This window comes from Oculina patagonica, chromosome 12, assembly GCF_052425735.1.
Source record: "Oculina patagonica isolate OP01 chromosome 12, crgOcupat, whole genome shotgun sequence".
Lineage (NCBI taxonomy): Eukaryota > Metazoa > Cnidaria > Anthozoa > Scleractinia > Oculinidae > Oculina > Oculina patagonica.
The window spans coordinates 31,466,247-31,488,903 of NC_135769.1; the positions used below are offsets into that span (position 1 = coordinate 31,466,247).

Below are 22,657 nucleotides of genomic sequence, written 5' to 3' on the forward strand. Positions count from 1 at the left end.
ACCAAATATGTGAATGGAACGCCTGGCACATCTCTTTTTAAAAACATGGCTGAAATTACAAAGACGCAGAGGGAGGTAAGAATACGAAAATGTTGCTGCTTTGTACGTTTATCTCATGTGTGTTAAGTAAAAGAAGCATGTTTTAGTGAAAAGGTATAATATTTCCTCCATTTATTTCGGAACTAACCAAAAATTAAATAGCGTGTTCGGCGAAAGTTTACCTGTTCTTACAAATTACATTTCAATTTTATATACATTTAATTATCAAGTCAGTATTTTTAAATTATAGTTTTAAATAAAGGCATTGCATTTTCTGCACAAATGCTTTGGGAAACCGGAGTAACTGCAGAATACCCCGCCACATCGAGCGCTTAACTACTGAAAAGCGGTGGCTACGCGGTTAACGCGGTACGCAGTGAGAAATAAATACAAGACTGGAAGTTATCTTTTTCGCTGGCTACGCGGTACGCGGTACGCAGTGAGAAATAAATACAAGACTGGAAGTTTTCTTTTTCGCTGGCTACGCGGTACGCGGTACGCAGTGAGAAATAAATACAAGACTGGAAGTTATCTTTTTCGCTGGCTACGCGGTACGCGGTACGCAGTGAGAAAGGGCCTGTTTACATGGAGGGAGGGTGCCCCGGCTAACCGAGTTACCCGGCTAGAAGGGATAAAACCTAGCCCGCCTTTACATGTAGAATTCACAACCCTTCTACCCGAGATGAGACAGCGTCATTGAAGCGTGGCACGGCGTGGGAAAACAATGTAGCTCCAAATGAATGCAGAAAAATAATAATAATAATAATAATAAAGACTTTATTTAATGAGGGTAACATAATTTACTGGTGGCCCAGTAGTTTACAATATGGCCCTCCCTAATTAATTACATAATACATACTTAACTACATATTATAAACCTAACTACATGTTATATACTTAAGACAGTGATAAAGATTTAAACTTAATTCAATACAATGAGAACTAAAAAATGTTAAAAAATGTTGCTGATTTTAAAAAGTTTTATATAAACCTAACTAAATGATAAAAATTTAAACTTAATTTAATACACTAAGAGCTAAAAAGTGCTACTGATTTTAAAATGTTCTAGTCCAGCATTTTGTTTTAGTAGCGTTTGGTGTAGTTTTCCTGTAAACTGTTTGTGCGATGCAGCATTACGAAAAGAGGCGTCAACATTGTTCCAGAGGCGGGTTGCGCTGACGTGAAAGGTCCTGCCACCTGAAATTCTTTTGTATTTAGGAATAACTACGTTGTTCTTTGTTGTAGCTTTGGTGTTGTAGCTATGCGTGTCCTTTAGATGATGTATATATGGAATGAAATAATCTGGACAGTGCCCAGAACTAATCTTATGTAATAGATAAAGCTTTCTGCTACGTATAATATCGTCTATGGGGAGCCATCCTAATTTAGTAAATAACTTCACAGAGTTATCAGAGAACTTAGCATCAAGTATTAATCGTGCACACCGTTTTTGGATTCTCTTTTCGTCTTCAAACCTATTTTAATTTGATGTGCAATTTCTCAGAAATTTACTACGTTCATTTTTGGCGAAATTCCATCGAAATTCAACCGTATTTGGCCGCCAAATTCAAATTAAATTTGTTGTGTCGTGAATTAGGATACTCATTCCCACGAAAATTTCGAATTAATTAGCTGTTGCTCTAAAGAAATATTTCCAGCCGACCGATAAAACTAATTTTGATGAAATAGCACTGTTTGGGTCCAGAATTTATACATTTTATGCCATTAACTTCAAATTTAGTTTAAAAACACGCGTGAAAACTTATCCCGGCAAGCCGGGATAGCTCGGGCATAACCGTTTACATGGCAAAAGCTATCCCGCCTAGAAGGGTGCCCCGGGCAAGTAGACCGAGTGCCCCGGCAAGGCGGGTTACCCTTCTAGCATGTAAAGGCTTCAATACGTTTTCTTAAGAAACGTATAAAAAGTTGGCTCGCCAGGGTAACTCGTTTAGCCGGGTAACTCGGTTAGCCAGGGCACCCGCCTTCCATGTAAACAGGCCCTAATAAATGCAGGACTGGAAGTCATCTTTTTTGCTGGCGACGCGGTACGCGGTACGCAGTGTTTAATGAATGCAAGAGTTTAAGTTGTCTTTGTTGCTAGCTTAGCGTTCTTGTTTCGACTCATGGATTAAAGAACCAGGTATATTCACGTGAAGTGCACTTGTTTCGGCTCATGGATTAAAGAACGAGGTATATTCACGTGAAGTGTGCTTGTTTCGGCTCATGGATTAAAGAACGAGGTATATTCATGTGTCAATTCATGTCTTTCTTGCTGCGTACTGTGTACTGCGTAGCCAGCACATAACATGCAACGCCATTTTGAATTTATTTTTATACTATATTAATTAGTTTCTGCGTACCGCGTAGCCGGCTACGTGGAATTTAGTTCAAGTGGCAGGGTATTCTGCAGTTAAGCCGGGAAACCAATTAAGAAACCAAGGAAGAGTTTTTGCAATTCAAGGTTTATAAATGAACTTAACTTAAATCCCTACACCCTTCCACGCCTATCTATGGGCTATTGTCGTGAGCGTAGTTTTTCGAACTTTCCTTTTGCTTTTAATCTTTCATAATACACAAATGCCCAATTAGTGATTTTTTCCTTTTTTATTAAGCAATTATGTAAGTGAGAGAACTCTTGTAGGCCAGGCTCAAAGAGTGCCCCCCCCTCTCCCCCACTGTGCTTTCCCCGATGTTTTGAAAAATGTTCATTAAATTCCTTTTTGGGTCTTATTAATACTTTATGCCTGCAAATCTGGTGTACTCTTGCTATTTGTAGAACATAAAAATGGGCTCTTTACTCAATAATGCCAAAAGTATTTTAATTTTTAATTAGGCCATCCTATTAAAATGTTTCGTTTACCATCGCCCCGTCTCTGGTGATGGTGGGTCGGTCGGTCGGACAAAAAAAAAAAAAAAAAATGAACACTTTAAGGGGTCTGGGCTACTTAAGAAGCCAGGAGATTCAGAACTGAAAGATTTTGTTTCAGTCGATCTTGCTGAGAATGTTGGAACAATCGCTAATGCCTTTGCCATGAAAAACTTAGTATCAATGTTAATTAAAGACAAGGACATCACATTATACCAACTGTTGTTAATAAAACAAGACCGTGTGCTTGTAAATTCAAGAACTTGCCTCTTTGACTAGTGAATCTGAAACATTTTATTGGGATGGCCTTATCAGCGTGCCACAAGGTGATCTCTTGTGTGTTCATGCACAACTGATGGCAGTATCTTTTGTTTGTTATTACACAGCATGATTCTGGTTCAAAAGAAAAGATGACCACCGAGGCTGTTCTTCCTTCAGAAGTAATTGCAAAAATAGTTTTGTTCTTGCCTTTACCAGATGTGTGCAACTGTATGCTGGTCTGTAAAGAATGGAAAGTGAGTACAAACTCTTTAGCTGTGATGTGACGCACCTTGCCAGAGCTTAATTATCCTGGTTTTAGTAGCTTGAAGCTACTCAGAGTATTTCTACTCCCCTCTGGATGAGATGCTAGTCCATTGCATGATTATCCACCAGCACTAAATTTGCTCATACCCTTTTATACACCTGGGTGGAGAGAGGGACTATATCCCGGGGGGGGGGGGGGGGCACCCGATATATTTTTGGGTGGGGGTGTGCCGCTGGGAATTTGAAGCCCTTACCCTATACCAGACCATGTTCAGTCGATTTTTGCAACCCTATACTAGACTAGACACTGAAAATCCCTACCCTATCCCAGACTTGCATTTTGTTAGAACTGTATCATTATCAGTGTTTTAATGCAAAAACCATCTGTGAACAACGATGCCGCGATGATTTTATTTACGTTTAGGAAAGCCTCTTTCTCTTCCGAGTTTCTGAACTATATTCGTCATACCGTCGATCGGTTTCCCGGCAAATGCTACCCTTTTCTAGACCAAAATTCTCTGATTTCTATACCCTATCCCAGACTAAACTGCTTGAAAACCATACCCTTCACAGTGGCACATACCTATGTAGCTCATGTATGGGAGTGCCCCCCCCCCCCCCCCGGGGACTATATATGAGAGCAAAGTGTCTTGCCCACTAACACAACACAGTATCCCTGGCCAGGGCTTGAACACAGGACTGCTCAATCTGGAGATTTAAGTATTTAAGTAAACTTATTCCACATAAAAAATCTCAGGAACATTTTGTCTTGAGGGTGCTTTGACTTACAAATCAGTAACAAAGGACTCTGCAATGTAGGCAATCCTTAGGGTGATATGGAGAGACAGTCAGGCTGTTTTTTGGAGCATTTTTTAAGCACTAGGAGCTCATCCTCTATCCTCGTCATTATCATATAATTCCGCAGTAGTCCTTTTGGTGGTAAAAAAGCATACAAAGCTTGTAAAAAGGCTTTAACCTTATAACCACTCTAAAGAAGTAATGCATATTGCTAATAAATTATCTTTCTTTTGCATTTGAAAACCAGGACCTTCTCTCTTCAGAACAGTTCTCTAAAAACTATGTGCTCAGCCATTATGATTTTAATGATGAAGAAGAACAAAGTGGACATCTGCAGGTGTGGACTACTCCCGATGAATGGTTTTATTACTGGGATGAAAATGCAGACAAATCCAATTTATACGTGTTCTCTGATCCTCCAAAACGTTGGAAATGTGGCATTGTTCATTTAGCAGATTATTCACTTGGGTCGGATAAAGAGCTGAAGTACAAAGATCTTCAAAAAGCTGTGTACATTTTGGCCAGAATACAGACTGCAGCAGAGGAGCTGGAGCTAGATTGCCGTAAGTTTCTGTCAGTGGAGGCTTACAAATATGCAAGCCAGTGAGGCATGTGAGGCCATGCAAGGCCATGCAAGACTAAAAGGCTAACCACAAGCTACCTTTAATAGCAAACTGTAGGCTAACCAGAGTGCTATTTAGGCTAACCAGAGTGCTATTTAGGCTAGCTGAAGTGGCATTTAGGCTAACCAAAGTGCTATTTACTACAGGCTAACCTGAATGGCTTACACGCATCATTGCCTGACACACTTTGTAATGACTTCTGTCAGTGCTTGCAGGGCTCAAAATAATTTTTGGATACTGACCGGTCATGTTGACCGGCCAAATCAATTTTTGCTCGGTCATGTCTCGTTTTTGACCAGTCAAAATATTGAGTATTTACTTGTTCATCGAGCTTCCTATAAGATGCCCACTTTTAAAAGTTCTCTTTCTTCAAAACTGGCAAGAGATTAGTGAGAAAGCCGTGTACGTGACCGGTCAAAATGACCGCCAAACCAAAATTTTGTTCGGACAAATTGTCATTTTGGCCAGACATTGTCCGTTGATCGGCCGTTATTTTGAGCCCTGGCTTGGTATGATTGTCAAACAGTTTAGTCTGGGATTGAATTGAATTCATAAAATTATATAATGCATGTGACCAATAGCAACCACACTGACATCAGGGTTAGAAATTAGCATTCGCCCACTTGCCCAGGTGAGTGTGTAAACTGTTGGGTGAGTGCAAATCACGGATCACTTCCCTGGTTTGGCGAGTATGATTTTCAATATATTATTCAAAATAAGCAGAACTTTAACTTTCCACTTTAAATACCTACACTGTCCATAAGCCAATAGCTTACCAACATTTTGAAATCTCCATCAAAGCTATTTGCTTGCAAACTACAGGTATTTGTGAAATAAATGAGCTTATCAGATTAAACTGTGTTTCAACTTTTGATGGAAGTGTGCTCGCGTTTTTATTGTGGAGTATGGTAAGGTCTATTTTCGGCGACTTTTCATTTAAGGAATAGGCTTAGATTACAGTCTGTATCATGATTGGCCACTACAGTGGCACAGTGAGTATAAAAAAATATGCTTAAAAATTTAAGTTGTACATTTTATTCACATTCTAGTTTTAAGGTGATGTGATTTTGAAATCTTGTAAGCTTTCTTGTAATCATATGTTAAGTAATTGTTGTTGTTATTTTGTTTTCTTTTCAGGGGCGTACGGTAATGAGGGCACAGGAGTGGTAGAGACCTGCTTATTTCCCTGGAGCAAAGACACCCTTCCCACGGCCGAGGATATTATCACACTTTTCCACTTTAATCCTGAGATGCATAGAGACCCAATGGTGGACGAAGAAATAGAGGAGGAGGACGAAGAAGATGAAGATAATGATCCAGAGGAAGCCAATGTATCCTGGAATACGCTAGGAACATGTTATGGTGTTGATGTCAAGAAGGCCAACACTTTCTTTGATTGGTTAAAACCAATATTCACCCCGATGATTCGAATTGGCATTGGTTGTGATGCAATGAATCCAGTTCCTTGTTTCATTCTTGCAGAACTTGCCCCAGGGTGGGTGGGAGGTGTGCTTACATCTTTGGCTTTGACCTAGTTCAGTAACACTTAGAAGTTAATTTGACTGTTTTCTGTTAAAGGCTATAATTTTTCCGAGGGATTTTTTCCTCTGTTTCAATACCAGCCCAGGTGGAAACCACTCAAAGTGTGTTTGATTTCCATGAAAATGAATTGAATTCATTTACATCAGGGCTTGTTTTGAAACAGAGGTAAAAGGGAACTTGGGAATGGCCTTCTGGGAATCACCAGACTCGGATCCAGGCCTTCTCTTTCTGCTAACTTGTAATGTGTCATAACAGTCTAAACTTGTACGAGGAAGCTTGCCTGCACAAAGTTTATAGTTTATTCAAAAATAGGCATCTCCTGTGCAAGGAGAGAATTGCACATTAACCACAATAAATTGCAAGTAGCACAATCATAACAAACTTGTTTATTAGACTTATTTTAAGGTTTTTTGTATGAACTGCCCACATACAATAAAGTTGATAATGATAAAATATATAGGGTCTTAAAGTACAAACAGCACAGATAACTCATGTTATTCGGATTTTCTAGTATTCTAGAAATCCATGTATTATCAAGTGTAAAACACGCATAACAATTTGTTATTTCCCTTAGTATGTTTATAAATCTATATCGTTAAGTATAAAGACTAACGTTCTTACCTTATTACTGACTGATTGTCGTGAAAAATTAGGTTAATTGAAAACACTTTTAAAGTGTGAAAAACACTCAAGAATTTATGTTTTCAATCAATTTTATTACGTTCAGTTTTGAGCTCAAATGCTCTTCTTGTTTTATGACAATATAATACCGGTACATTAATACTCTTTATAAATTCTGACGCTGACTTACTTGAGCGTAAACAACGCTCATAATGTACTCAAGACGTTTCGACCGAGAATCTTCGGTCTTCTTCGGTTGTTATCATGGCATAAAAAACGGCTTTTTAACGGTTTCACATTGTACGCGCGTGCGAGTGACTAATACAAATACACGAGAACGCTGCGCGAGACTATGAACATTATGTAAGTGACTTATATACATCAGGGATGTCTATGTGTTCATTTCCCGCATTCTGGTCCCTCTGCGAATGCCACGCTTCTAGGAAAAGCCTCTTGTGGTAATCGCCTGACTTGTCCACCACCGCTGCATGATTGAAATCCATATCATGGCCAAACGTGTTCGCGTGTTGCGCGATACCGGTACATAGTCTTGTCTACCTTAAAATATTTTTTTAAAATGATATATTAGGAGAATAATATGTTAATTAATAGCTTAGAAGATTAACAGTAATTACAATACAGTGAGTCTCGAGTGAGTAGATGATACCTTTGTTGCAGTTGCTCATAAATATTACTAACAGTAACTCAGATATGGCTGAACAAAGCTATTATATACATCGAATTTTGTTATAGTATTAAAGGTACAATCATTTTGCAATAATTATTCTGTATGTGCCTCCCATTTTAAATACTGGTCGATATATACTCCAAGTGATTCAGCTGATGTTTAACAACGCGAACAAAATGTACGCGTAATAAAATTAACGCGAATTTAAGAAATGTTCTGGTTAAATCCTTATAGTGAAAAAGTTAACGTCAATAAAATTAACGCGAATTTTTGAAATTCGCGTTAATAACATGTATCGTTAATTTCCTATAATAAGGTATTTAGTCTGAATGAAAGTTTATATGAGTTTGTTTGCCTTAATGCAATTGCACACCCTATTTTAAAATGTTTAAATCCATTGCACAACACTTGCATATATTCCAGCATGATTGGTGCCGGAATGGATGCTCCAATGTTTGATCAGACACTTCAGTTTTCCGGGACAAAAGGGGGGTCGGCATCGTTAAGGCTGTTTTTCATAGCGACAGACCGGTTGGAGTCGTTATAATGAAGCGCAGAGCGTTACGATTTAGTGAAAATCAAACTGACGGAATAGTGAATAGTTTCTGATTCCGCCTACGACTCCGTCGCTTATGATCTAGTGAAAAACTACAGGTGTTTTGGTTATAATTAACTACGGTATGGCTTTTATTGTTAGTTAAAATATTTGATTCCTGATCGATGTCAACCTTGCCCAATAAACGGCAATTTTAACCCAATACCGCAAACTCTTTGCTGGGTTTCTTTCCCCGCCTTCTTTATCATTTTTCTACCCCATTTCTGCTCTCGTTTTTTTGGCGCATTTATCCACTTGGCAACAACAGGTAGCCGAGCGCAGTCTGAGAAGGAAGATCTCCTCTGCGAGAACGCGCTTACCCTTCCACGCAATCGTTTTTTAAGGGCTATCGTGTTTCACTCCTGCCTACAAACGCCGTGTGTGGGGAGGAGTGACACACAATCGCTCCTAAAAACGACTGCGCGGGAGGCTAGCAGATTTTCTATTCGGCCAATAACCCACTGGGGAGGGGAGAAGAGGGGGGAGGGGGGCTCTTCATAGACTGTTATCCACTCCTTTTCAACTGGATCATTTTCTAAAAACAAAACCAGACCCGGATTATTGCTAGATGTTTACACATAAAGACAGCATCCGCAAAGCCACAGAAGCATTTTTAATTTCTAAAGGGAAAACACTTGAACCCTATGGCATGAATAGACGGGATGAAACTTGATATATTTTGTTTGTCAGTTGTGTGCTATTTCTATCTTCTACCGTTATTTGTTTTGTTTTCTTATTATCAGCCTATCACGTACCGGTTTTTCATCTTAGTTTATTTAAATTTTGTTACCGTTTGTTTCCATACTCACTTAGCATTGTATGCCCCTGATGAAGGTTGGTTTTGTTCAACCGAAATATTGGGCCAAAATAAATTTATAACATCAGTCCCTAGCTGTTTGATCAGCCCTGCATTTAAAGTTTGTTTATTGCTAGATGTGTTAACCAATCATCCCACCAATTGTGTGACAATTGAGCCTTCATTCCAACGGAAATTGGGGAATTACGACCCACGGAAAACCTATTTTATCGCATTTTTCAATTTCCAGACGTGAAAATAGTTTAAAAGTGATATCTTAAATGATTTTAAGTGAAAGCGAATAATATTCATGATGCAATCTACTTCACTGGTTGTACAGTTTTATGGCCGCCACATTTGTGCCCCAAAAAGGTGTACAAACATAGCGGATGCATACAAAATACTGCAATTTTCTCAAAATTATTTTCGTATAACTAGGTTGTGAAAAACGCTACAAAGTGGACATAATGTTTATTTCTGCCTACTCTACAAGCTAACAGTTTTTGATGTTTTCATGCTGCAAACAAACAGTTTTTGTAACACTGATTCACGAAAACCACCATATAGAGATTAAGAAAAAAATTCAATCAGGCGAACATTATGAGTTAAAATAAAATTCATTTTTTTCAGAGCGTACGTAATTAGCGTACCGTATTTACTCGAATAAGCGCCGCCCCCGAATAAGCGCCGCCCTCGAATAAGCGCCGCATTTGGGATCAAAAAGTTAATAAGCGCCGCCCCCGAATAAGCGCCGCAGTCCCGATGAGGCGCTTATTCGAGGAATTCCGTATAACTAAAAATAGTACTACAAAGCAACTCAGAAACAGCCTTGGAAATTCCTTTTCGTCAAAAGCGATGTTTCGCAGTTCAAAGTTATTATATTTTACCGCTCGCCCATTATTCTTTCTATCCAAAATTCTTACAATACGTTGTTCTGTTAACGTTATGAAGGCCGTGAACTTTGTCGGGACAGCAAGTGCAACTGCTGTCTTCCGTAAGAGACGAATACTGACAATCAAAATACCCTTTTTTAGTTACTGTAGAAGTTTCGTCTATATTAGATTGTTTGTGGCGTCCAATTTTTAAATAAGCGCCGCCCTCAAATAAGCGCCGCCCTCGAATAAGCGCCGCACTTGAGGAACGAAAAATTTAATAAGCGCCGCGGCGCTTATTCGAGTAAATACGGTACTTAATTATAACGCAACAGCGTTCCTTTGTTGACTTAGGTTACCATGACAACTCGGACAAACAAAACACCTTTCTCGGCCACACCTGGCAACTCAAACAAACAAAGCACACCATAGCAACTCAGACAAACAAAACATACTTCACCACAGCAACCGAAGGGCAAACAAAACACGTTTCTTGACCATCTGAATAAAAGAACGACTTCAGCAAAAGGCATGAGACCGAAAACATGGAAGAACCAAGAAATGTCGAGGAAAGAAACAGGCTGCAACCTCAGAAAGCGAAAGACACAGAAGTCAGCAGTGCACATGAAGGACTGGTCAGAACTCGATCCCGCAGTGAATCTGATCTTCCCGTCATGCAGCAAGAAAAGAATAACGAAGAGCTGAACCAGTTATGTTCATCCAGAAGTCGAGCTCAAACTATGTCCTGTACCAGTTATTTCACGAAAGACCAAGCGACCAAACCCTACATGAAGGACCAGGTGCTGACCGAAAATGCCAAAGATCTGACCCCAGAACAGATGCATGCCCTGGAAATTGACATCTTCAAGCCTTGGACTTCTACAAAAATTTTGTTTGACAGAATGAAAGCGCAAGATAATGGCGCAGAGGAGAAAGAGCAGGACAATTTCACCGGGACGGTCATGAATTGGCAGGATTTTATGACCCTAGTGAGAGATCCCTAATCGAACTCTAATGCCTTTCATTTTTTGCGAAAAGCTTGTGATATTAATTTTGCTGTAATAATTTCGCTGGAAACGTTTTCGCAGTAGAGGATGAGTTATAATAATTCTCACTGTCCAGACAGTGTCAGAGCGTAATTTACACAGAGTGACTATTGTATTGTAGCTAAGCATCTTCAAAAATTTAAATGTAATTTAATTTTTTATCTATTATATTTGTTTTTATTTCTCTTTCCAGTTACCTTCTGTAGAGTTGCAAAATGCTTTACGAAGATAAATAAAAATTCTTAGTTGAATTTAATTTGTAGTCCACCTTAATTTCGTATCCAGTACCTAGGGTTCATATATGCTCCCAAAACAAGGATAAACAAGAATTAAACGTTTCGGTGTCACCCTCAAAAACTGAGTATTATGCTACAAAAATTCATTGCTCTGAAAGACCACATTCGTATTCTCGGTATTGGACTGGAACTAGCTTGCAATGGAGGCTAATGCGAGTAATCTTTCGAAATGCAAATGACATGAAGCTCTTTTTAAATGATATTCCCCCGCATTAACCTCTATCGCAAGCTAGTTCCAGTCCAATACCGAGAATACGAATGTGGTCTATTCAAGTACGGTATGCTCGTAATTATATAATGCCCCACCCCCTCCCCTGTACCCTCTAATTTTTGCTTTAACCTAGGGGTGGGGGATTTCCCATACTTTCTCTTAAATGAAATTCTAGCCACGATCTCACAGCTTGAAAAGCAATCACTTAAGCCGGCTGATTTATTTTCTCCGAGTGCGCAGAAAGTTGTGTAGACACAGAGAAATAAATATATATAGGATGATAACATTTAGAAAAAAAGTTAAAAGCAAAATGACTGAAAACCATGGCTGTCGCTGAGCCGGTAGGGTTACTGTATTTCCCAGGTTTGAATGCCTTCAAACCGAAAAGGGGAAAGGGAAGGACTGGGCACTGGTATAAACAAACGAGACCGCCTGTCACCTCTATAGCCCCACCCTGTTTATTTTTACATTCTCCAGTCATTTCTATCGTGGGTATTGCGTACGCGGCGTACAGGCATACGCGCTTGAGTAACAGAAAACGTCACCGTCACTATGTACCGTCTTTTATGTCACCGTTATTACGTCACCGTCACTATGTAACGCGGACAACCACCACACCATCCTTGACCACGCCTCTACAGCAAAAGAAGCCGGCGAGGAGTTCCATTTCTATAAAGGGCGAGTTCAATTAAAGCGGGCATTGTTCTTGAAGCATCCAGTGCGTTTTAGGACATCGGAACTTACAGGCATTCAGTGTTTTTCAGGACATCCAGCGCTAAAAAATGGAGGAACCAAAGAAAACTGGAATGAACACCGTGGACAACACCGGCGACAAAAAAACAGGAACTGAAAAAGCGAAAGATAAGAAAGCCAGCCATGAACATTCAGGACTTGCCAAAAGTCAATCTTGCAAGCCTCATTTTCTTGCAGAACAGCGACAACAGTACAAAGAACAACTGAGGCAGTCGGTTAGAAATCATTCCATGTCCTGCAGTAGTTATTTCACAGAGGATCGAGCTACCAGTCCTTACATGAGGGGCCGAGTGCTGACTGAAAATGCCAAATATCTGACCCCAGAACAGATGCATGCGCTGGAAATTGACATCTTTAAGCCTTTGGACTTCTACGAAATTTTGTTTGACAGAATGAAAGCCCGAGATAATGGAGAGGAAGAAAAAGAGCAAGACAAGTTCACTGGGACGGTCATGAATTGGCAGGATTTTATGACCCTCGTGAGAGATCCCTAATCGAACCCTAATGCCTTTCGTTTTCGCGAAAAGCTTGCGACATTGCCGGTTATAATTTCGCAGCAACATTTTCGTGGTAAGGAATGAGTCCTTACCTCACCGTCATGGATTGGCAAGATTTTATAGCCCTGGCTGCATTCAAAACTAAAATTAGAAAACTCAATCTATCGGACTACGTGGACAACAATAGTAACTGTTGCAAACTCTGTTGCGCTTAAGACATTTTAAGACATTGTAAATATTAGTGTTTTTTTAGTTTTTAGTTAAGTATTTTAAATATTTTTAGCTTAGCATTATTAATAGTATTTTAGGTATTTTAATTGTGTCCCCAATTAGTCCATAAGGGCTAAACACACAGACACGGTAATAAAGTTTTTATCTTATCTTATCTTATCTTATGAGATGAACGAGCCGTAATCGAACTCTAATGCATTATATTTTCGCGAAAAGCTTAGGAAATATTCCAAACGGAACTTAGAGGACAAGTTACTGTTAATTAGGCTATACTGTAATATATACTGTAATATATTTTGTGTAGTAGGGAGCGTAACGTCGATTCACGTTGCCAAAGATACGTTTTCTATTCAGGTTTTGCATTACAGCTCCCGCATTTTGATAACTGAATTTGAATGTATTTATATTTCTATTGCATGTTTTTGCCTCTTCTTTCGCCTTTCTGTGATGAAGTACCTAGATGTTTTCATGATGATAAATGAACTTCCATCGCCTACTTTAAATAATCTAGTGCCCAACTCACTCCTGTAGCACTTGGAAAATGGGGCGAGGGAAGGACAGATCGTGGGAACGAGGCTGGAAGAACTCAATCAGCAATGTACGCACCTCATCGACTTCAGGACTTTTTCGAAATTATGGGGTCGCATAAAATACCCAAAATGGTTCGGGGCTGGCAAAGTTTTACAGGCTTACAAAGTGTATTAAAAGGTTTTCATAACAAGTGTACGCGACGAGGACCCACCTTATGTATGTGTAGGGGGCTATGCAAGATACTACCTGTCTGATTAGCCAAATGGGCAAAATTCATTTGCCTCAAAATTTGAGTTGAGACTTTCATATTGTGTGTGCATGAAGCCTACAAAGCTGGAGAAATGGCACAAGGAGGTTTGAATCTTTTTGTTAGTTTCCACCTCTGATAGAGTGGTCGGGGGTTATATAAACAAGACACCATTTTTAAAGGGGAGCACATGAAGAGTCCACCTGTCTATCTTTTTGCAGAGTGACGAGTCCCTTTCTGAGTACAATAGTTTTGACCATTTCCCTAACTTAATTCATTTTCCATGTTACCGTCCACCTCTTGAACAATTTTTTATCTATTGCCCGAAATGCTGCAAATTATATATTTTAGAAACATGGGGGTCCTAAATATAGCCTTTTACGTAGTACTAGCATAAACGATAGAAACCGCCTGTCACCTCTAAACCAAAGCGTACTTACTTCAGTAACAGAACATTGACTTACGTCATCATCACTATGGCAACTGGGACAAACATAACACCTTTCTTGGCCACGCCTCTACGGCAAAAGAAACCGCCGAAGAGTTTCATTACCATAAAAGGCGATATTGTGAAAAACGGGCATTATATATTCTTGAGGTATCCAGTGCGTTTTGGGACATCAGTTCGTACAGGTGTTCGGTACGTTTCAAGACATCCAGCGTTAAAAAATGACGGAGCCAAAGAAAATTGGAATGAACGTCGTGAAAACACTAAAGGAAACATCAGGAACTGAAAGAGTGAAAAGCGAGAAAGCGCGCCCTGGACATAGAGGACTTTCCAGAAGTCAGTCCTGCGAACTGGCTTTTTTCGCCAAACAGCAACAAGAGTACAGAGAACAACTGAAGCAGTCTCGAGATGCAAAACCATTCCGCAGAAGTCGAGCTCAAACCATGTCTTGTTCCAGTTACTTCAAAGAAGAGCCAGCTGCCAGACCATACATGAAGGGCCGAGTGCTGACTGAAAATGCCAAACATCTGACACCAGAACAGATGCATGCGCTGGAAATGGACATCTTCAAGCCTTTGGACTTCTACGAAATCTTGCACGACAGAATGAAAGCGCGAGAGAATGATGAAGAGGAGAAAGACAAGTTCACCGGGACGGTCATGAATTGGCAGGATTTTATGACGTGTATCCGAAACTGACATTACCCTAGCGGCTGGCACTCCGTGTAACGATATTTCATTTGTGGATGACCTCTAAAAATATAATGCATATACTTTTTGAAGACAGTGATTGTAATATTTAAACTCGTTACACTGTTGTTGTTGTGTTTTTAGTTTGTGGGGTTTTTAGTTTTAATTATATAGGGCTAGGCAATGCCATTTATTTCCGCGCCGGGTGCAATAACTTCGGTTATGATTTTACGGGAAACATTTTAGGGGCACAAGACGAGTTATTACGTAATATTTATTTTTTCATTCTGTAAAGGATAATTTTTTTTTCGTTTAAGAACCCAGCCTTGTGAAACATAACGACAATCAATAAAACAACTCAGATACGAAAACAACACATTTTTTCGAAATGCAAGGTGTTATTTATTGTAATTTACTTCATTGAATATACCAAGATGCGGGTAATTTTAAATTCTAACATGTACAGGTAATCTCGAGCTGGAAAGCTAGAGAGTTATGAAACGTAGATAAGCTAAAAGCAAGGAATGTCGCGATCGTCACAGTCCGTATAGTGCCGGTGCATGCTGCGATTTAATTGTACACAGTGACCAGGAATGTTTTCTATGTAGCTTGAGAATCTTAATAACTTTTATTAATGTATTTATAATCTATTATATTTATTTTTTCTAGTTTTCTTCATTTCTAAAACAATTTTGGAGTCATTTTGTGAAGTTTCTCGATGTTTTCAAGAAGATTACTAAATGTTCATGCATACTTAAAACTTACTTCGTGGCCCACTTTTAGCAGTCTCATTCTTCAGTAAGAAGTAGCCTAGGAGGTTTTTGGGGAGTAAGCTATTCTTTTTGCGCGACCAGCGACGCCGCGAGGGGAATGGGGGAGAGGAAACGAAAACATTTCGCAAAAACTGCTCGTAGAAATCGTTCTACGAGTTCAATATAGTGACCAACCTCATACCCAGAGCCTTTGTTCCCCTTGACCAGCGGTCGGGAAACAAGCTTAGCTTTCAAAAACTTAACTCAACGAACTTCTTGGTGTTTTACTTCCAGCCATTTTTATTTTTTTTAAAGCCAATCAAAGTAGATCCTGCAAGGGACTTTCGAAAGTCGTTAGTTTCGTCAAGCTGGCCCAAGGTACGAGATTGTATAGTGACAAGGGATGAAACTCTGGGCTTTCCGTGGTCGCAATAAGCGTTGAGCCTCTGGAAAAATCCATTTTCATAACCTAGCTATAGTCAGGTATCAGAAATGCGATACATAACACGACTGCGCATGCTCATCAATGCAGGAGTTAAATGTTACGCGCACGAGTGATTTGTAAATATCTGACATCCATGGATCAAAATCAACATTATGAATAAACCGACTTATGTGCTGTACGTAAACGTTTCCCACTTACATTCTTTAAGTAAAAAGTCATTAGCCACTCTTTCCCTAGTTTATAACACAAATTAGCTGAGTTTTAGATGAAAAAATGGTCACTGAGGGTAGGATGTGTATCTTGTTCCACCCCCCCCCCCTTCCACCTCACTTCTCACTTTGATAACCAAATAAAGAGGGGAGGGGGGGGGGGTGCTCAAACAGTCCTTCACGTAAGCGTCAAAGATGACAAAATGCCCCCTACCCACCCAGGTGCAAGGTGCGCCAAAATAAAACATGGTGTTGGATTCATTTTCTCATGGCCAATACAAATTCGAGTCATTGGAGTAAAAATCTTCTCAAGCCAAGCAAAGAAGTCGCATGCTTTTATGATATCAATGTCACATGAGGTCCCCAGTGTATTCCATGTCGCGCGCACTCTGAGTCTTCCATCTGATTCTTCCTGCTGCGTATTAACCTCCAATGTTTCTATTTTATTGTCTACCATTAGACCCTTATGCATCTCAGGATGAAATTTGAACTTTGATAAAATGTCGTCCGGCGTGGGAAGAGCCTCCTTGCTCCAGGGAAACAGACACACCTCAATAGGACCAGCACCCTCGTTACACCAAGCTTCTGAAAATGACCATGAGAATGAAGTGCAGTTTTAGTAAAATATTCATAGAACTTTCAAAGAAAGGGGGAGCCATGAGCCATGCGGCCCACACTGCTGTCGTTTTCCTATCTCTTGTGCCAATTTTGAAGTCATTCTGGCGCCGTTTAGTGAAGTTTTTCAAAATCGTTGTCCCTCCTTGAGACAAAAAACGACACATTTGAGGTAGGAAAACTTTATTTCAAATTAGATAGTCATTTTTAGTTATTTACACATTTTTTTACGATCAGTGACTTTTCCATACAATTCTCTATATATACAAGCTTTCCCATACACCACGTATTTTGAGCTTGGGAAGCCTGTGGTTTCTGTAGCATTAAGGTCGCGGGGGATACCTACAGCACGAATAAATTCATGAAGCGAAATTTTGCTTGACCTGCATCTTTTAAAACGTTTATTTCTCGGCTGTTATGAATGCGATTAAGCTCAAATTTTACAGAGACATAAAGAAATGATAAAAGATTACGTATGTCATCTTTTATTTGGTAGATTGTACCTGATGGCTATGTTATAGCCACGTTACTGCCAAATTGGGAAGAACATGATTTTGTGGCAGAGTTTGCGGAACAAGTATAGGAGACAGCACACTGTGATCTTGTCAAAAACTAATCAGTCAATATCTCTAGAGTGTCATTAATTTAAAGTTTGCCAGCAAGTTATGGCGGTTTAAATGCGCAAATTTTAATTGAATGCCTTCTACCTCTTTCTAAAAGCGCTCTGCTTGATTATCGCAAAACAGTATATTTACACAGCCTCTAGAAAAGAAGAAGAGTACTACTGGGAAGCTTTCATGGCCATCCTTACAAGCAAAATTCAAATAGAGAAGCATAAATCTAAGAAACAGATACAGCTGTAACCCTCAACATTAAATATAGTATTTAAAAAGGCCAAAAAAAAAAAAAATAGTCAGCCACGCTACCTTTCCTCTGTCCTTTTTTTTTTTTTTTTTTTCTTTGTTATTTTCTTTGTTATTTATTTATTTATCAATTTATTTTTGCATGCCCTCTGTTTAACTTAAATAATGCTTTTTTAAAGTAAGCTATGTATTGTAATGTATTGTATTGTCATTGTTAATAAATAAACTGCTATTTAAAAAAAAAAAAAAAAAAAAAAAAAAAAAAAGCGCTCTTTTAAAATTCCGCTTCTGTTATGACACACTACAGTATCCATAGTTTACCTATCTGCAGTGGCAAGTCATGAAGGTCTGTATCCGCACTGTATTCTCTGCCACAAAATTGTCGGAAAAGTCTAAACTTTGCGATTTCCGAAGGTGTCCCGACCAAAACACGATTAGTTTCCAAAGGAGAGGTGTAATTATGGTAATTATATTCCATGCTTTTATGGTGACAACAACAACAATAATATTTATGCAAAATATCATTGTCAGTACTCTGAGTTGCAAAAACATTCAAATTTGAATAAAAGTTAGCTCATAGAGTTCCTACAACCTATATAAACGTATAAACCCCAAGTGTTGTTTTATATTGGTTAAAATATCAAAGAAACAGGAATTTTTTTTTTTAAAAAAAACATGCGCATGCACCCATATTTTTTTCCAGTTGTGAATATATCTCGTAGAGTTCGCAAGAGTTGTCGGTGTCAGTCATTGCACTTCGTGCATACGCTTTGAATAAATGCATAATGATGAGCCAAAGGTGTCCCCCGCAACCTTAAGCGGTTAGGAATATTTCTACTCCCCCCTGAATGTGATGCTAGTCCATTGCAGGGTACCCTCCCCCACCATTATTTCGCTGGTACCCATTTATACACCTGGGTGGAGAGAGGCACTATGAGAGTAAAGTGCCTTGCCCAAAAACACAACACAGTGACCCCGGCCAGGGCTGGAATTTTGGCCGCTCAATCCAGAGTCTGACGCACTAACCATTAGGCCACCGTGCCTCCCACAAAGAAAGTAGAAGAAGTAAAGGAGTCAGTAGGCCTGCAAGGGGAAATTATTAAATCTTTTGGCATAACAAAGGTTTTTAACTGGTCTGACACTAATGATTTGTTAGACCAAACAAATTTTAAATGCATTTTAGCAGTAACACAGAAGTATTTAACATTACCACATTCCAAATTCAGCTCCTCAGCCATTCTCTGTATCCTAGTCAATATGTTTACAGCTCGGAAGAAATCTTTATACTTCAGGTCATTATGTGCCTTAAGCCCATAATCAGCTAAATGAACAATGCCACATTTCCAGCGCTTTGGAAGATCAGAGAAAACCCAAGTCTGATTGTCATCCTCTCGACTCGACCAGTAACAGAACCAATAATCTGGAGTGCTCCACATCTTTAACAGGCCAGAGGGTTCTTCTTCTACATCCAAGCTATAGTGGCTGATCACATACCTTTTACAAAATTGCTCTGAAGAAAGAAGTTCCTATAAACAAAAGAAACATTAAATTATCAAATCAAAACTTTATTTTAACGGAGTATTACCAAAAAGAAAACACTAAGAAGCTTAAATTGGTTTTTGGTTAAAAAGTTTATTTTTAATATCTTATCCATTGACCAAAATACAGTAGGATCCTAATTTCTGTTCCTTAATCCAAGGTTAATAAAAATTGGTTTGAGGAATAATTTGGAAGTTTGAGAATGTTAAACATTGCAGGGTTTGACTGAGTGAGGCAAATACAAGAGAAACAACTTTTGGAACTTTCAAGACCAGTGGCAGATCTAGGGGAGGTGCCCAGGGGGGCCTGTGCCCCTAACTTATTTTCAGACCAAACCAAGGCATGAAGGGCTGAGATTAATTATTTACAAGAGCGGGGCCCCACTTATTCTTGGAGTCTGTATGATCCGGCCTCTCACTTACCTGAAGATAGGATCTGCCACTGAAGACTTCAAGTTATCAGGAGGTTGAAGAAATTGAGGGTTCAAAAATCTGCTACAGTTGTTTTGTTTGTAAACATGTGTTTATAGAGAGTTATTATGCAGCTTTTAACTGTAAATTTGCATTCTATTTTTTATTTGGTAATTCTAGCATTATTGCTACTCAAAAATTCAAATTCAAGTCTTGAGTTTGAAATCTGGATTTCTCTGTATATATACTATTTATTACTTTTAAATTAAGAGTTTATTTGGTGCAATTCTGAAATCACTAAAAATTCTCCTCTTGGAAACTTTCTCTACTGTTACAATTTGCATTACAGACTTCACCTTCCATAGTTTGCAAACTTGCATACATTTGCAGACATGCGAGAGTGGTAATAACAGAGCGATCTTTTCAACTATCTCTGGCAGAAGGTTGGGTATCCCTTCATGATCAGCAGCCATGATTAGTAACAGAAGGTCTTTTGTTATTTTCTTATAAAAAGCTTTCTGACCAAATCTGAAAAAAAAGGAAAAGCAAATGGCTAATTAGAATTTGGAAATAGCATTACGTAAAGGCAATCACATGCATGCACACAATGACAGTGGAATACATTTTTTATACTACAACTCAAGAAAAGATAACCCTGCGATGGAACAGCATCGGCGACGCAAATGGGGGGGGGGGGGTGGAGTCGTTTTATGCTACAGAAACCGGGATAAGCTCCAGCAAGTATGGGCCCGATCACCAGGCTTAATGCTGAGAGAACGCACCTTTCACCCTGTATAGTATCCTGGTTGGAAGACAGTATTTAAGAACAATGGCAATTTGGATTTTTTTTTCATGTGTGGTTCCAGGCAATATCCATGCCCACCCCAAGGAGTGTCATTGGAAATTCCGAGGGGGGTGGAGTCCATTTCCTACTGAGGTACCCCCACCCCCCTGAGCACTCTTAAAGGACTACCTTATTATAGGAAATTAACGCTTGTGTTAATTAAGGTATTTGAAATTAACGCGACTTAAATTAACGCGAATTGAAGGAAAAATTACTTCCCAATATAGGAAATTAACGCGAAAGAGAGGGTAACATTTCAAAATGAAGGAAATTGACGCGACGTACACAACAGAAACAAGTTTATTTCAACACTTGTAGGCGTGTAATCTTAAACGAAAACAATGTTCGTGGTACTTTTCCGACTTTGAGCGTTCTTCACAGTATCAATGATAGTGGCAGATAAAATAATGCTTTTTCCTTGGAGTCAAGAACATCTGGACTGTAACGAAAAATTGGGGCTAAAATAATGGAAATTAACGTCATGAAAATTAACGCTCCACTTAATTAACGGCGCGGAAATTAACGTTAACAAAAATTAACGCGACTTTAATTAACGCGAAAGTTTGAAATTCGCGTTAATTTCATGACGCGTTAATTTCCTATAATAAGGTAAATTATTATAACCTGATAAAACACCAAAGCGTAAAGATAAAAACATATATAGACAAATATAGAGGAAATTACTTCAATGACAATCGTTATGGCATCGATCTTCACCGAAATCGCAACCTATAACCCTAATTATAATTATGATTTACCCAACCGTCATCAGTGCCATGAAATAACAGTCGACCTCCTTGAGTCCTTCCAAAAGATTCGTATCTTTAAAGCTGATTTCCAGTCCGTACTGCGCAGACTCGGGGTTTGTTTTCGTTTTTGTTTTGAATTCGTTGAAACGTTACACTTCGGTGACAGCATACATGACGTTTTTTAGTCCGCAATTACGGTTCGTTTCGTTCAAGAGTTTCCGATGAGCTGAAACGTCGGTTTGAAATAGCGTCAAGGTTCTTCTACTCGTTATTATTTGTTCTGCAAGGATATCTGGCGTTAATAATGAAGAAAAAGGTAAGTTTGTCGCGGAATTTTTAGTTTTGCTTGTAAACATTCCCTTCGTGTGGGCTCACATAAACATTGCAGCCGAGATTGCGCAGTACGGACTGGAATTCATCTTTAAAGTAAGTCGATACGACCTAAACTCTCCCTGCGGTCGCGTAATTGCGACGATCAGTAAAGTGGTTTTGTTTCGATTTTGTTGGATGATTAGATTTCGATCGCAAAAAGCCTACGAAAATTACAAACCAATGCAATTCAACAAAACACACTTACCATTTCTCAGTCTTTCGATCTTCATTGATAGTGGATCAGGGACACTATAGGGGTTGCTACCATGAAGTAAATACCCGTTCATGATATCAGACCCAGTCTCTCACCAAATAGAATTCTCTTTTTGCCCAGTTATGCGTGACCGCATAACTGGGCATAGAAACAGCAAGGAGTCTGCCCTTAAAATTCATTTAGATGTCCATAATTCCACTTTTAACCAAACATTTAAGTTTGTAGTATTAAGCCATTCTTCTCCTGAGAAGTTAAATGAGTTAGAATCCATTTGGATAAGTAAGTTGCGCACCTAGTGAGCCTGATGGCCTTAAGTGTAATACTCCATAATTTTCGAGCTTTTTTAAAAGTTCGCGGACACCGTACCTCACCGATTTCGCTGAAATTTGGCATGCAGTCTTGTTTTAGGGTCCTAACTACCAAATGGATATTAAAAAGTTTCAATTCTTTTTATTTTGGAAAATATCGAGAAGGCCGATTTGAAGCGTCCGTGACGGCCCGCCAACATGGCGGATCGAAGGTGTTCTTGTTAGTTCGACACTGAACCTGCCGTCACAGTTTCTCGATCATACTTGGCATAGTTATAAAGAACTATCTTTCTTCTTTCTATATATCAAAATAGATTTGGCAAATGTTGAGTTTGGATGATCAACGGCTAAGAAGTTCGAAGGTATGTTAACGATGTTTTGAACAGTCTCAAATTTACTACAAAATGAAAGGCTTATAGCTCC

General features: G+C 39.1%; 2 protein-coding genes across 4 annotated transcripts; one reads left to right on the top strand and one right to left on the bottom strand.

The window, feature by feature from the left end:
• LOC144632613 (uncharacterized) lies at nt 1–8,460 on the top strand. Of its 3 annotated transcripts, none has more exons than XM_078491294.1 (4): nt 1–75; nt 3,292–3,420; nt 4,476–4,791; nt 5,989–8,460. In XM_078491294.1, exons 1-4 carry the CDS (start codon nt 46–48, stop codon nt 6,384–6,386), a joined length of 873 nt encoding a protein of 290 aa, XP_078347420.1. In that variant the 5' UTR covers nt 1–45; the 3' UTR covers nt 6,387–8,460. The 3 variants fall into 3 exon arrangements, with proteins under 3 accessions (XP_078347420.1, XP_078347422.1, XP_078347421.1); XM_078491296.1 differs by lacking the exon at nt 1–75 and adding an exon at nt 2,165–2,179; XM_078491295.1 differs by lacking the exon at nt 1–75 and adding an exon at nt 2,266–2,279.
• A 6,223-nt stretch (nt 8,461–14,683) lies between these two features.
• Nucleotides 14,684–20,405, bottom strand: LOC144632585 (uncharacterized). The gene is made up of 4 exons (XM_078491262.1): nt 20,384–20,405; nt 20,104–20,275; nt 19,009–19,324; nt 14,684–16,905 (listed from the first exon to the last, which is right to left on the bottom strand). Exons 2-4 carry the CDS (start codon nt 20,218–20,220, stop codon nt 16,499–16,501), a joined length of 840 nt encoding a protein of 279 aa, XP_078347388.1. The 5' UTR covers nt 20,221–20,275; nt 20,384–20,405; the 3' UTR covers nt 14,684–16,498.
• Between the last annotated feature and the right edge of the window lie 2,252 nt (nt 20,406–22,657).

What these genes read in the sequence shown, in the direction of transcription:
- LOC144632613 (XM_078491294.1), top strand. Translation starts at nt 46, where the DNA reads ATGGCTGAAATTACAAAGACGCAGAGGGAG. An exon ending in TGGTCTGTAAAGAATGGAAA is followed by an intron (nt 3,421 to 4,475) that starts GTGAGTACAAAC and finishes TTTGAAAACCAG; the next exon opens with GACCTTCTCTCTTCAGAACA. An exon ending in GGAGCTGGAGCTAGATTGCC is followed by an intron (nt 4,792 to 5,988) that starts GTAAGTTTCTGT and finishes TTTTCTTTTCAG; the next exon opens with GGGCGTACGGTAATGAGGGC.
- LOC144632585 (XM_078491262.1), bottom strand. Translation starts at nt 20,220, where the DNA reads ATGGCTGCTGATCATGAAGGGATACCCAACCTTCTGCCAGAGATAGTT. An exon ending in AAGTTTGCAAACTATGGAAG is followed by an intron (nt 19,325 to 20,103) that starts GTGAAGTCTGTA and finishes TTTTGTTTATAG; the next exon opens with GAACTTCTTTCTTCAGAGCA. An exon ending in GGAGCTGAATTTGGAATGTG is followed by an intron (nt 16,906 to 19,008) that starts GTAATGTTAAAT and finishes GGTCATTTTCAG; the next exon opens with AAGCTTGGTGTAACGAGGGT.